Source organism: Seriola aureovittata, chromosome 18, assembly GCF_021018895.1.
Source record: "Seriola aureovittata isolate HTS-2021-v1 ecotype China chromosome 18, ASM2101889v1, whole genome shotgun sequence".
NCBI lineage: Eukaryota > Metazoa > Chordata > Actinopteri > Carangiformes > Carangidae > Seriola > Seriola aureovittata.
In genome coordinates this window covers 1,625,353-1,641,073 of record NC_079381.1, presented here as the reverse complement: position 1 = coordinate 1,641,073, position 15,721 = coordinate 1,625,353, and the positions used below count along the sequence as shown (strand labels likewise).

The 15,721-nt window shown below is 40.4% G+C and overlaps 1 protein-coding gene across 1 annotated transcript; it reads right to left on the bottom strand.

Annotated features, from left to right (window-relative positions):
• Positions 1–1,322: 1,322 nt before the first annotated feature.
• lmnb1 (lamin B1) lies at positions 1,323–15,548 on the bottom strand. The gene is given in 12 exon segments (XM_056404214.1): positions 1,323–2,375; positions 2,476–2,586; positions 3,531–3,650; positions 4,386–4,490; positions 4,636–4,864; positions 4,999–5,014; positions 5,017–5,218; positions 6,747–6,872; positions 8,053–8,223; positions 8,420–8,545; positions 8,771–8,927; positions 14,902–15,548. Coding segments are annotated over 12 exon segments (1,761 nt in total). The 5' UTR covers positions 15,258–15,548; the 3' UTR covers positions 1,323–2,333.
• Positions 15,549–15,721: the final 173 nt, after the last annotated feature.

The window sequence follows — 15,721 nt, the reverse complement described above, 5'->3', positions numbered from 1 at the left end:
CGCCGTGCAGATTACATCCTTGGCAACAACTGGAGTTTCAAAATAGACAGGCGATTAGCGACAGGAAGCATTATAAGGAAAGATAGTTAAAAAGCAGATGGTAAATTGACAAGTGATCTCTCCATCTTCTTTCAGTTCAGTCGTTATCATTAAAATTAAAAATACTCTGAGAACGTATCGGCCCCCATATTGTTACAGGGTCGAATGTAGCCACCAACATATGAGATTTTTAAGCGGGCCATGAGAGGTTGGGAACCACGGGTCTAGATCATTTATTCTCCTCACAAAAACTCTAATTGCAGTCATTTGAAACTGCTGTACATTCTCTTGCTTTGGATGTGTGGACCCTGTCATCTCCTTCAGACATGCAGTGAGGCCAGGTTTAATTGGAGCTTGTCCACATTGACTGAAAAACAAGAACATATTGTTAAATTTATTAATTCAATAAATTTTATATTGGAGATCTCATTGGTTTATAACTATTTTACTGTGACTGCACAATGGACCTCATTCACAATCCATTCCAAAGAAGAAATTTCTTCTTCAAACCCACTTTTTATGAAGATTCTGACATTCACCAATGTTTTCTTTGCAATTTGTTCTTAGGTGAGAACAGAATCTTTGCACACTCGAGTATTCTTATGCACATTTGAGTGCTGACATGTTTGGGCAAAATAAGTGGTTATTGCATTTTCTTCTGTTCTACAGTTGTATAATACTGTAAAAAAAAAAAAAAAATTATTTTACAAAGCATTATGGTCTTTTAAAATAACTGAACGCTACATTAACACTAAACCCCTCGTTTGCATCGGACTTCCTGCAGCAGTCCCTCCACTTCAGAACTACCAGAGTTCCTTTTGTGTTTTGATTTCGGTGTTTTGTCTTTGGATTTTCATTTTGGCATTTTCTCAACTTTCCCTTACGGTAACTCTTTATGACTTCTGTCTGTGTCTGCACACGACCCTTCAGTCTCACGCCCTTTTAAGGGCATTTTCGGGTGTTTACCTCTGCTAATTAGGGCCAACTGGCGCACACTTTCAATTTACGAGGAGAGTGGCATTCATCAATCTAAGAACACAGGTGTGAACAATTCTGCGGTTTAAGAACACGTTCATGAATCTGACAGAGTTTTCTTAAGAACAAAGAATTTAAGTAAATACTTAAGATATTGGTGAATGAGGCCCAATGTTCTTTTGTTCATATTAACGCTGCTCCTCAAATAAAAATATATCTCTGTAGTTTTGAGATGTTACCAATGCCTTGACTAGCCTCATTCATTTTACTGACTTCCTGATTGATGAACAAAAAAAGTAAAACACAAGTACAAGAAAACATTTAATCATTCAACTATGAAGATTACAGCCATAGCATGCATAGTAATACACAAACACAAAAAGAACTTCAAACACTTCAAATATCAAAAGTCAAGAATACAATCAATACTTCTTAATTAGTGGTGCAACGCTTAGTTAAAGTCAGCGGAGAGAAACTCATGTTTGCTGCCATCACATTAAAGACCCTGTGATTATAACACCTGTCAAATTATCCCGATGGCACAAGTTTTCATTCATATAAAAATGAGATTTACTGGTGAACATTGATGGAGGCTTTCAGTCCATTTTCTGTAGTGTCCCCAGATCAGACGTCAACTGTCCTCTGACTTCATCATAAATACAATCATGGTATTTCAGTTTTTTTTTTTTTTTTTTTTTTTTTTTAAAGATACTTAAAGAAAACGCAGAGATTTCCAGATCATGTGATGCTGACATTATGTCCACTCAAGGTCCAGGCTGACTGGAGGAAGTAATGTATTACATCACCTCTTACTGCAGAGGTTTTAGTGTACTTGTGCTTTCAGTGTTTATTTTCTCTCCGTATGAAAAACAGATCTAAACCAGCCCAGGACCTAAACTAACAACTGACACACTGTGTAATTTAAAGGCCTTAAGTCAACAATAAAATGAAGATAAAATATAAAATAAAATAACAAAATTAAAATCTATTTTAAAAATGACACAGTACATGACTCGTTTTCTGAAAGACACAGTCTGTCCTTGAGTTCAGCTTCATGCTGCAGTTTAAAAAGGGTGAAAAGGTTCTGAGCTACAAATACAAACTTTTTTCAATAACCAGGTTATTTTGGTTTATCAGATAAAAATACATCTACCAAAAGCTGTCTTATATTTTTATGAGAAATAAAAAGATAAAATAAAATCCAAACATTTTATTGAAATCCACTACAAAAGATAGAAAAATAGTTCTAGTATTACAGTTGGCAGCAGACTGGCTGGGCTCAGAGGAGGAGGTGATGATGGCTGGTTGGTGCAGTGAGCTCACATGATGGAGCAGCCTCTTTTGGCAGCGCGAGGGTCTCCCTGCACACAAACAGTCAAGGTACCAGACGTGTGAGGAGACAAACTTATTTGCAAGACACCAACAAGTGTTTTCCCATAAATGTGGACCTGTAGGTCTCACCTGCTGGTGGAAGAGGTCTTCCTCGATGGCCTCCACTCCGTTATCATCCTCCTCCTCACCTTGCTCTTCTTCTATTGCTGTCTTGTATGACGTGGTTCTCTTTGCCACTTCCTGCCACACACACACAAAGACTTGTTTCAGAGGGGTGGGGGGTGTCACTCATTAAAGTAATGCATTCCCTAGCCCAAGGCTATTCAACTATGTTGTTCAGGGGGCCACATTTCCTGAAAGCTAAGGCCCCCAGAGCCAGATATTTCCCTGAGCTATTCTCATTATGTATGTACACTTGACAAAAATGCCACCACATTTTCAAAACTTTATTTTGCCACATTGCAAAAGTAACATAATCATTAACTAAGAAAGAAAATAAATCAGCCTGCTTTAAGTCATCAGGCCAAGTGGTGAATGCAACACAAGCTGCGACATTAACAAAAGGAAACACACAGTTTTCTGTGTGTCATCATTCGGTTCATTCTGACATCTCTTACGTCACAGCATTTTAAGTGACAAAGAGGCAAACAACAGAAGAGAACAAAGAATGAAAAAGTTCAAGATGAACTGAACTAGCCTGATGTATTTGATGCTACACACACACACACACACACACACACACACACACACAACACAATTTATACCCTAAAGTTTGGAACAGCTTGACAACAGACAGCGCTGTTACTGCCTGGGACCAAGAAACTGTTTACCAAGAAGGCTGCTGCATCATTAGAGCCTCTCTGTGGTTCAGAGGATTTATTGTGGCAAAAACATCAGCATTTCACATGATTTTTGTCTTTAGGATTTAAATGTTGTTTATATGTAATTAGACAAATAAATCCCTAAAAACTCTAATCCTACAATCTAGTCTAAACCCTTAAACAGCACACTGTACCTTTGCTCCAAAGCTTCTTTGTCAAAAGGAAATTTAAGAATGGTAGAGGTGGTGAGGTCAAATTTACACTACCGAAGAACGGATGGTCGGTCATAATGTATGTGAGTGAGTGAGTGAGTGAGTGAGTGAGTGAGTGAGTGAGTGAGTGAGTGAGTGAGTGAGGTCTCACTTCTCCCTGGGGGTTGGTCAGCACCACATGGACGTCCTCCCCTGAACCCCAGGAGGACTGGTTCTTCCAAACCAGGTCTGTGGGAGGTTTTGAGCTCACACCGGCATCAGAGGCCCACACCTGCACACACACACACACACACACACACACACACACACAGGTACGTTAGGGTTCAACAAACCCCGAAAGTCATCTTCATTTTTATCACAGAACACAGATTAAGTGACAAACAGCAGGAATCAGACAGAAAACATCAGCCCAAAGGGAGAAATTCATATCTCACGTTATTGATTTGTGTTGTGACGACACCCTCTATCTTTACATTAACTATAGATAGAGCTTCTTTTCACACATGTTGTAATTCTAAACTACATTTGCATAAAGGAAGTTGCTCTAGCAACAACACTCAGACAGCAACCTGAAAACAACAATGTACTACTTCTCTCTCTCTCTCTCCATTTTCTTTATCTCTAACCTGTAAAGGATGATGTGTTTCACACTTTACAATAAGGCTCCTTTTCACCAGTTATAAATATTAATAACTCATTAGTAAGATTAATGAGTAAGCATTAACTTGATCTTGCCAAATAGTGAGCTGCATCACTGTATGAAAATGTATGTGTTATAACATGTTCATAATTGTTTATGATTTATTAAGTGTTAACAACCGAATGAATAACCTAATTATAAACCATTTATAAATCCTTTATAACAGTAGGCTTATTGTAAAGTGGTACCCCACCTATTTAACTGTCTCCCAGCAGCCATTGGTTTTGGCCATCTGTTGAACTTAAAAACATGATTCCTTAGCATACTCATGTTCAACATGTTCAGCTGAAAAGGACAAACTCTTACTGTGACTTTCTGCCCGGCTTTCAGGATGTACTTGGGTGTGAACTTGTAGGTGTTTGTGGAATCTCCAGTCGTCTTAATCATCTCATAACCCACCATGGCCTGGTCCTGAGACACACAACAATAACGAGAAAAAGGTCTAATTCACTACAGTTATACCGACTGTCAAAATAAAAGATTTTCAGCAGTGACATCTATTTTACACACACATGAACTAACCAAGATACATGTAAGATCTAAAAGCAGGTCTCACCTCGTCTCCACTGTTTTGGAGGCTGATGAACTTGCCGTCGGTGTCGATCTCGTCGATGCAGATGGGTCCTGTGGCCGAGGCGGAGTGAGCGATGGACACCGAGCTGCTGGCTTCCTGTTCCTCCACGTCAACGCGCTTTCTCTTCCCCCGGGTGGTCTGCACACTGCGGCTGCTGGATGAGGCTCGGGACACCGTGACGCGGGACGAAGGACTGGGAGACAGGTTCAGTCTGGGGGAGGAAACGCCACAGTTGGACAGTTGGACGCTGACCCATACATACAATCATTTCAGATGGAAAACTATTGACACAGACTGTGAAGTAGTAAATTGTAGCCAGATTTTATACACTTTGTGGGTGCTCACCTCTCTTCTTCTCCTCCAGAAGTTTACGGTAAGCATTGATCTCCATGTCCAGAGCCAGTTTAACATCCAGCAGCTGTTCGTATTCATTCAGCTGCTGCTGCATCTTGGCCTGGATCTCAGCCACCTCCCGGTCTTTGTCTGCCAGCAGCTTACGGCTCATGTCTTTCTCCTGAGCCAGCGCTGCCTCCAGCTCTGCTATACGATCACGCCAACCACGAGTCTGAGAGGATGTCAGACAGTTAGATGGTGATGATGTCACAGACCAAACAAACACATTATCATATTTTATTGGCTGGACCGGCCACAGTCCAGGAATACATCCCAATGTCTGTGACTGAATGAGTGAGTGAAAGTTACGCCATTGGTCGGCTAAATGTCGGCTGTTGTTCTTTCAAAATGATTTGGCATAAACAGTTTCTATTACATCAGGGGAAATTTTAATGTCAGTGGGCAACAGGGCGATGTCTACCGACTTGGCATATGACGATGTCTAAACAAACATCGCAATGGATGATAACGGGTTTATTATATGAATAACAAAGATTCAACATTCAATAATGTATTGCCATTTCAATGCAACATTGATTGGATTTGTCTGTCTGGTCTGTGTTCATGAAAGACAAAAAAATACAATACAAATCCACAACATTGTAAGAGGTAAGGGCCCTCATTTATGAAAATGAGTAGTTCTGCTCTTGAGACTCTGAGTCTTCTGGATGCTGAATCTTCAAAATTAAATTAGCTTTCATGTCTAAGTATCAGAGAAGAGTTGTCTTGGTTCGTTATTTTAGTTTCTCATTTTCTGTGCCGTAGTTTGACAGTCGGAGAAACATGAACATGTCTACAGCCCAAGCCTCGTAAGCTCGTCTGGTCAGGTGACACCAGAAGACTGTTTTCTTATCTGCAGTGTGCACAGTGCAGTTACCCCTCATGGCCACATGGCGCCATCTATAATGCACATGTGATATTGTTTTCATGTGGTATTGGTTTATGCAAACAGTGCGAAGTGCTGCTCCTTTTATTTTGTGCTTTTCACTGTAAATATTGGTTATCAGTATTATTGTTGAAACACACTGAAATCATTTCACCATGATCATTTTGGTCACTATAACCATGATGATATGTGAAGCATCACTCAAGAAGATTACAGCTTGTGTATTTGTTGACCTACGTTTTTCTGAACATTTGTGTAAATTCTCAGTCACTGAACAAATGTTTTGAACATAAGATCTGATCTAGACATGTGACACTTATCCTTCGACTCTTCAGTATGTGAATGATGGACCCAGTATTTTATAAAAGGTGGGAATTAGATTGATTTAAAAAAACAAAAAAAAAAAAAAAAAAAAAACAGGTGATGTGTTGTCACATGTTTTCACAGAGAGAAAGTATTTTGCGTGAAGCAGCCTGTCTATACACCAACAGCACTTTACCTGGATATTTGCGCAGTTGTAAAAACTTGAACTGGACTTCCTGTATTATACATCATGTCTTAACAGCACCTGAAGTGACATGTTCCACCAGAGCTGCAGTCTGCTTTAATAGGGATATGTCATGTTTCATTATTTTTATGGGAGAACAGGTAAAGCTCATAGAATCTGGAAACTCCAACATGACTAATATGATGAAGATCTTCATAGGATTCAGTTGGATGTTTTTGTTTAGGTCACTACGACATAATGCTTATTTTCAAACTAACTCTAATTTAGTTAGAAAATTAAAAGTGAATGAGTAAGATAAATGTCCACCTCTTTCTGCAGTCCTGCCAGCTGGCCGCTCAGGTTCTCGATCCTCAGGCTGGACTCTCTGAGCTCCTCTCGGGCCATGTTGGCTGATGCTCCGTTCATCTCGGACAGACGACGCAGGTCCTCCAGCTGGAGACAGATGATTCGAGTCAGAAACATCAACACGGTTTCCTTCTCATCACACTCTCAAAGAGGAACCGAGCAGAGTCAGTCACTTCCTGACAAGCAGGAAGTCAGTTACGTGCTTGGTATGTTGTAAAGTTAGTGACCTGTCGTTTGGCTCTTAGTGTACTTACAGTTTCACTTGGCTGCTTACTTACATACTGTGTATGAGGATAATTTAATTATAATTAATGGTAGGGTCCACCTGTGTTTTTCTGATGGTTTGACTGCTGCCAAAAAATAATCTTCACTTCAGATCCTGTCCTGATGTTTCCTTCTTATCAAACAACTAAATCACATATTATTCTACCAAGAAGTTGAATAAAAAAGTAAAAAGAAAAAAGAACATGCTGTGACAAAAAAACCTTAGTCCTTATCCTTAGTCAAGACAGCAAAACAATATAACACCATTTTTCAAAACATGGTGTGATGCAAAAGTGGCTGAAGTGCATCAAACCACAACTTCACACATGTATTGGCAATACAAGTCAGTTCACATCACATTTACCGTTACATTTTCCCTGGTGCCATGAGTGAGCAACAGTGAAAGAGACACCAGTGTTATCTGCTCTCAGATGTTATAAGGGTTCCCTTATATAGAACAAAATACATAAAGTTACATACGAGAGCAATGAGAAGAAGAGGGAGTTAATTAGTAAATTGAATACAAACATGTCATTTAATAATGTAAACACAAAGAGTTTAAAAACGGTGGCGAACAGAAACATCAGCTGCATTAACACGTGCTGTTTCAGATACATTTGCATCTTAGCACCAGGGAGACAGAGGTGCATCTGAACAGTGGACAATAACTGGCATCATGATTACTGAGTAGTATTCTCAGTTGTGGCTCTGTCTACATGCTTTTTTGATGTGGAACCATTTTCCCTGTCTGGTGTTTGCCAAATCCCTAGAACCAGGTTCCAGCATCTGGTGGAAAAGACTGGAGGCTGTAACAGCAGCACCACCATGCCTGTGGTGTTGGAACCACATGCGGTATGGGTGCACTGTTTGACTGTCCACATTATGCTTGGGACATATAGCAATTACACTTATACCATGGTCATTTAATTACTCATCTTGGCTGTTAGACACAAGACATAAGTTGTGTGTGTGTGTGTGTGTGTGTGTGTGTGTGTGTGCTTACTTTGGTCAGGTAGGTGCTCTCCATGTTGTCCTTGTAGATCATTATCTGCTCCTCATTCTGAGCCCTCATGTCAGCAAGAGCCTGAGTCAGTTTATATTCATACTCCTCTTTCCGTCCAGAGTCCACCTCAACCAGGCGGCTCTCGTAGCGGTGCCGGGCCTCTTTCACTTCCTGTAGCACAGCAAACAGTCAGCACATAGACACTGTTCTCAGGTCTGATCCTGTCCTAATTAACTCAAGTCAACTTGACTCTTTTTATCTAATTTTTTAAATGTATCCTTTACTTCTCTTTTGATTGTGTTTTATCAGTCTGGAGCCTCGGCACCAGAGTCTTGTCTACTTTTACTTTATAAAATAAAACTCTCACCTCCTCATGCATGCTCTTACGGAAATCCATGTCCTCAGTCAGACTCTGGCAGCGGTTTTCCAAGTCAACACGTAGCAGCATCTCATCTGCAAGGTGCTTCTTGGCCTGAGTAAGACCTGTATCCAGCTGATAACACACACAAAACGAGACGCACTTTGAAAATAAGTTCACATAGACCTGACAAGCAACGTACAAGTACAAGATTCAGAATAAAAGTACAATATTTACTACACCTGTGTTTTTGTAATTTAAGCACAATCACTCGCTGCATCTGTCATTAATGTTGAAAAGATCATTTAAAGAGGAAAAACATCTGCCCAGCCTCATCACATCATGTGACAGCAGCTGTACCTCCTGCAACTGCTCCTGCAGGTCAGCCAGTCTGGCCTCCAGGCCCCTCTTCTCGGACAGTGCTGTTGCCAGGATGGCATCTTTAGAGTTCAGCTGAGCCTCCAAGTCCTTCACCCTGGCCTGAGCTCCTGCTGCGTCCGAATCCTTCTTGCTATAGCTGGAAGGAGGAAGGTAAGGTTTGGTGAGTGTGTGTGGATGACAGTGTGTGATGGTGGTGACTGCTTGTGAGAGTTAAAACCCAATCGTCAGCAGGGACCTCAATCAGGCTGCCTTGCAGACGCACACATGGACATAGTCGTGTGTCATGTGTACAGTCACTGCCCTTGTAGTAGTGGTTACAGGTTCGTCCACTAGAGATAGGTATCATTAAGATTTTAACGAGAATAACCTCCACTAATGACTATTTCTATATTCTTTCTAACGATTAATCTATCGACTACTTTATCGGATAGTCAATTAACCTAAACGATTAATTTTCCTCCCCCAAAATCTAAATGACACTCAATCAATAATCCCAGATTCTGGGTTAGACATTTTCTCAAACACAAACTGTAGTGTAAATTCTCGGGCAGCAGCAGACGATTTAATGATTTCATGAGAGTTTTTATCAGCTACAAGGATAAAAGATATTAAAAAGCTCTGTCTACTAATGAACAGACACTTACACATGAAGTAATCCTTCACATGTTTGTGACTGATCGCACTGTGCGCCGTAAAAATAATAATCACAAAATAACACTGGTTAAACAAGACTCAGAGTGAAGGGGCTTGAACTGTGATGTGCTCATCCTGCCAAAGTCAGACACTAACCAGCTGATTTTATCTTTATCTCTATCCATACACTTATTGATCCAGCACACACTATTACTTGTACTATTTAAAAATAAATTCAGATGTGAATTGATTGTTCTGGTTTGAACAGGTGGTTGGATAAAGTTTGTATTGGCCTTTTAGTTTTTATTGCCCTTAAAGTAAAGTTCAGTGATAGTAACGTCAACAGCAGTAATCTTCAGTTATGTTTCCTGCTGTTTGCTCTGTATGTGTGTGTATGTGTGTGCGTGCGCTGTGTACCTGCAGCCCCACCTCTCCCACAGAGCAGAGAGCAGGACGGAAGTAGTGCGACAATAAATGATTTATAAAATAAATATAACCATGAAGGCAGAACAGACAGACAATTCACTCCACTCACAAATATTAGGAACACCTTTCAACATAAACACAAACTACAGCCTCTAAGATGAGCATCAACACATCTCCGACAGGTTTAACAAAGCTCAACATTCAAACTCATGAAGCCAGGATTTATTACAGGGCTGTTTCATTAGTTTAACTGCCCCTCCTCTTTTTGTACGACACACTTTAAAACGTGTGGTACTCCATTTTCAAGTACTTTTGTGTATTTTGTGGGTCAAAAGTTTAGAGTGGTTCCTGCTGCCGGTTGACCATGATCAGTCCAGTCTGCAGGAAACAGGGCCCTCTGCTGGCCACAGAGGGTCAACACAAAAGAAGAGGTGAAACACAGAAGAGCTGTAAATTCGAAGAAGAGCTTATTTATGACATGTGAGTGCACATAAAAGTCTTTTATTTCCTGAATACGTTGATATTAAAAAAAAAAAATAGGCAAAGATACGAGAGCCACACATCTCATATTTAAAAAAAATCAAATAAATGTAGGAGTGTTTCCTAACTCTGACCCGGGTTCACTGTGTGACCACGGGACTCATTGAGTGGGTTTCAGTGTCTGTTGGAGCAGCTCTGCTGAGACAGAGGCCAGTTATTTCCACACGGTCTGCCTCGAGTTTATGAAGGGTGGATGAGAAGGCCACTAAAGTGGATAAACTATGACTGGAATGTGGTGTGGTATGTCTGCTTTTTCACATTCTACTGAGAAACACACCATAGGCCCACAGGGCTCTTTCACAGGGACAGTCTCAGTAAGACCACACCTACCTACCACACTACAACCACTACATCTACCTGATGCTACACTACAACCACTACAACTACCTGATGCTACACTACAACCACTACAACTACCTGACACTACAACTACCTGATATACTTCTTTACAGACAATAAGTTATCATCCAGCTTCATCAGAAAGCATCAGATTAGTATTACAGTCATAACCAGCATTTCCTGTTCAGCTTGTTTAAACACCACGGGGAAAAGTATAAATTGCCAAGATGTTTTAGAGAGCATATAAATAACTGACTTCAATATGAACCACAAGATTTTACCAGAAAGACATTAAGAAGACAGTTAAGGAGGGCGCTAATGTGGTTACTCTTTACTAGTGATGAAATGATCAGTCTTAAAAACTGGTGACACATTTGACCAACCAAGTCGAACATTATTTAGGGAAATATTTTGATTGCCATACAAGTCACAATTTCAGTGTGAATGATCATTTTTGCATTTTCAGTGAAAAAAAAAATATATAAAAATGATGGTTTTTGGGGCTTGAACCAAACAACCATGTTTTTTACATCCAGAGAATATGATTTATAATGTCAAACATCAAATACAAATGAAGAGCGCTTTTCAATAGTTTGAGTCCCCGGGATGAACTTCTGTGCATCATGTTGCAATAGTGGCTCAAAAATCAAAGTCAGCAGACAGACTTCAGCTAATCATGAGGAGGTCCTGTGCGTGTAAGGTATGATTTATAGCCTGGTCTGAAGCCCCTCAATGCTTCATTTATGGTTTTATGTGACACGTTTTATCTTTATCAGCTGCTGTGATTTGGATACTGCAGGTTTCATCATATTTCAATTATTGTTCAGCCCAACAACCAACTGACAATTTCGAATCACTGATCAGACAAAATCAGCACATTGAAGAAATCACTGCTGACCCCTCATGATGAGAAAATACATTATTACACTACAAATTTTAAGAAATGTCCTTAATTGATAGTAGACCACATTAAAAATATAATAGTTAATGGACGGACACAATTAATAGACAGTGGTCTTTTTCCATTAACCACTGACCTACGTTCACCATCACAGCTGATTAGAATTCAGAGAACAGATTAAACACCAAGTTACTTTAATCAAATAAAAACACAAAATAATGACCTCATTTAAAATAGCTGAGCTTCCACTTCCTGTTCAACACTATTTAGAGCAAATGTCACTGCACAGCTTCCAGGCTTCGCTGGAGAACAAACATCAGATCAGACTGAACCTGTTGGACATGTGTAACAATTCAAAGTCTGACCCATTGGCCTTTATCAAAGGAGCTGTGGCCTTCAACAGGAAATAACCTGGAACAAAAAGGAGAAATCTCTTTCTGCCAAGTCAAGTCAGTTTTTATTTATATAGTTTATAACTCAAGGCACTTTTCAGATAGAGCAGGTCTAGACCAGACTCTGCACTTTAACCTTCTCAACAACCGCTCATCCAATCCACCTCACACTTGGTGGGCGTGTTGCTGAGGACCCAAGGAAGTGGGTTACCAGCTGAAGTTATTGAAGGAGGCTGGTGTCAAGACCCTAACGTCACATATAAGGTGATGCCATCAGTGACATCTCAGATTGTTGCTTTATGAGTCTGTAAACATAGCTCATTACTCCATAACTAAACCAAACCAGTGACAGGCAGTTTCGATGGGAAAATAATGTTACTGGTTGTGTAAACATGATATAGGTTTCCCCAATGACTTGTGCATTGTTCGCTGTAGCTAACGTTAGTGCAGCTGCTAGAAACAGCTGCTCAGCTGGGACAGATGTCCCAAAGACGCACAAATAGTGTCACACCAACTTCTTTTAAGATTTACTGCCACTGGTTAATTCATCTATACTCAAAGCACGTCGCTTATACAGGTCATTACTTCTGTGTCGACCATATTTAAAGCACATTTAATCATTCTACTGTGGCTACAGCAGTGCTCTGTGCTGTCCAATACTCAGCTCCCAGCCTGCATGAACCAAGCAGCTGCTCACTGCTTCTGTTGAAGATTAGCATGAGCCTCTGACTACTAGCTAAAGTAATTCTTCACTTAATGCTGCAGTGTTCAGCAACATGACTGCCACAATGAGCACAGAAAGCCAGAGTGGGATGACAAGGAGGTGCATTCATTTTATAATCTGTGCATCCCTTGCGGGTGGTCAGACAACACGTGACAACAGTGAGAGGCAACCACTTACTACAGCAAACCACTGTGCATTTTCTGACAATTACACCACACCTCCTGGATTAATATATATTCAAAATCGATTCAATTATTAACAGCCACTAATCAATTGTGGACTAATCACTGACATGTCAAATAAACATGGGAATTCATTTTACGTTTAGTCACTGCATTACAGTTCAAGAAGAACTTTGACCCCTTTTACACTTGACATGAACTCAGACTGGATGAACTGACTTATCTTTTTCTTAAGCTTTTTTTGGGGACATTTTTACCTTAATTCAGATAGTGAAGTGAGAGACAGACAGGAAAGTCAGGGAGAGAGAGAGAGAGGGGACAACATGCAAGAAAGGGCCATGAGTCGGATTCAAACCCATGGCCGCTGCTGTTAGAACTAAGCCCATGTGATATGCGTTCTAACAGGTGAGCCACCGAGGCACCCCATGAGCTGAGTGTTATCTGTGGCAGTTCACAACAACAAACAGGTGGAAATAAGGGCAGCACAATTAATCGAAATATAGTCGAAATCTCAATATAGCAGAGTGCAATATCCAAAATGCAGAAGCTGAAATCTTTTTGATAAAAAGGTAAAATGCTGTGCATTATTGTGCATAGTGTTATAGATGCTCCAGCCAACAAATTGTATTCTCCAGACATAAAGGAACATGTTTGTTTGATACATGCTTCAACAAAAATCACATCATTTAAAAAAAAAAAAAAAAAAAAAAAATCTGTGAAAATTAAATGAAAAAAAAATAACGACCAGTCACACTGAAATCATAATATCTGCCAAAATAATGGCAATATGATTTTTTTCTGCATATTGTGCAGCCTTAGTAGAAATGCACCAAGGTCAGATTACAAGTTGAAACAGCTATGGGACCCTTTTAGCCACATTAACTGCAAAGTGCACCCACTAAACACCTATTAAAAAATACCACCTTTGTGAAGCTTATATTCTGGGTTTTTGTTATTATCATAAATGTTATTATTATTTATTTGATTTCGCATACAGCCAATTTAGGTGTGTCAACACAACACAACACTGCTTGGTGAGTAGTAACAACTACAAAAAAAAACAACAACTACATTTTAGTTTACCTATTTGTAACACTTTAAATAGAAATAAGAAAACACAAAATACACAGGATTCACGAGACTTTCACTCCACATTGTCTATTGATGAATTTTAACAGCTGTGAGTAACAGCTGCTGCTGTCAGGTTCTCGCAGATATGAGAACAAACAAACACACTCATGTTTGTAAATACAGGTGCGATGTCCACACAAATGACCACAAAACATCAAACATTCAATAAACAATTTGGATATTAAAATCAAGTTATTTAAATGTCTGAATCATTTCATCATAATACTTTTAAGTTTTAAACTATGTTGTCATTTCCATCATGAAATAACAAAAGCACCTCAGGTTTGCGCTGATGTTTGAGTCTTTTGTTCTGAACAGATCCTGACGTTAGACCCTGAAGGCACCATGTGTCCAGTCTAATTAAACCACAGGTTCATTTTCTCTATATAAACTGTTTTCTGTTTATTTATTTAGGACTAGCCATGGTTAGCATTAGCCAAAGTTAAATTTCAAAAAAAGATTTTGTTTGACAGTTATTTCCCATCAGCAAAACAAACAATACGAGCCGTTAACACCCACCCACCATTGTGGTAAAATAAATATTAAATGTTGTAACTAAATCAAACCTCAGAGAGCCTTATACCGAGCCACATGAAGGAGAAAAGGACGGTAAAATAAAATAAAATATTAAATACAAATGAAGAATGCTTTTCAATAGGCCGAGTTTGAGTGACGCTCCCACCCGACGAGGAAACGTAATCCACGGGATGAACTTCCGTGCGTCATGTTGCAATAGTGGCTCGAAAATCAAAGTCAGCACACAGACTTAAGCTAATCATGGGGGGGGGGGGGGTCCTGTGCATGCAAGACTGTACAGCATAATTAAACCGTTGGAGACTTACTTCTGTAGAAGCTGCTCATGCTCGGACTTGATCTTTCCCAGCTCGATCTGCAGCCAGGCCCGCTCCTTGGAGGAGTCATCCAAACACCTCCTGGCGTCGGCTAGCTCCGTCTCGTAAAGGGCTTTCAGTCCGGTTACCTCCCGACTCCTCACCTCCTCCTTCTCGCTGATTTGCAGGTGGAGTACGTCGTTTTCAGACTCCAAACTGCGGACCTTGTCGATGTATGTGGCCAGGCGGTCGTTGAGGTCCCGGAGCTGTTGTTTCTCTTGCAGTCTGGTTATTCTGGTCGGACTCAGCGGTGTGCCGCTGCCGCACGTGCTTCTCTGGCCGGTCGGAGTTGCAGCCGCGGTCGCCATTGTAGAGGAGGAGGTAAATAACCCGTATGAACGACAGAGACAGAACCAAACTAGGATACAGCTTCTACTGATTTAACGATTTAGATTCGCGCGCTCAGCAATAACCGGCACTTCCGAAAACTACCCTGGAAGTGTATCCTGTCTTTTCTTAACCGAATGAAAGAGGGGTTTGGCTTCCTAATATGGCGGCTCATTGAAAATTTTACGATGGGATCTACAAGCCAATGGCGTAGCTCGACGCAATGCGTCTTTCAACTTTAACTTTTGGGTTTGCTTGAGACCTGACCGACGTATGCCGAATTCTCCCGAGAACAGGCGGAGTCAGTTTCTGCGTATAAGCGTATAAGCCCGTTTGTTGAAACCGTCCGCCACGGTGTAAAAAACAAGCGCCGCCTGACTTTTCTCATAACGGCTGAATCCAACTGTCCAGTCTGGGAATGCTGAGGGCAGTCCAAATCCATAGT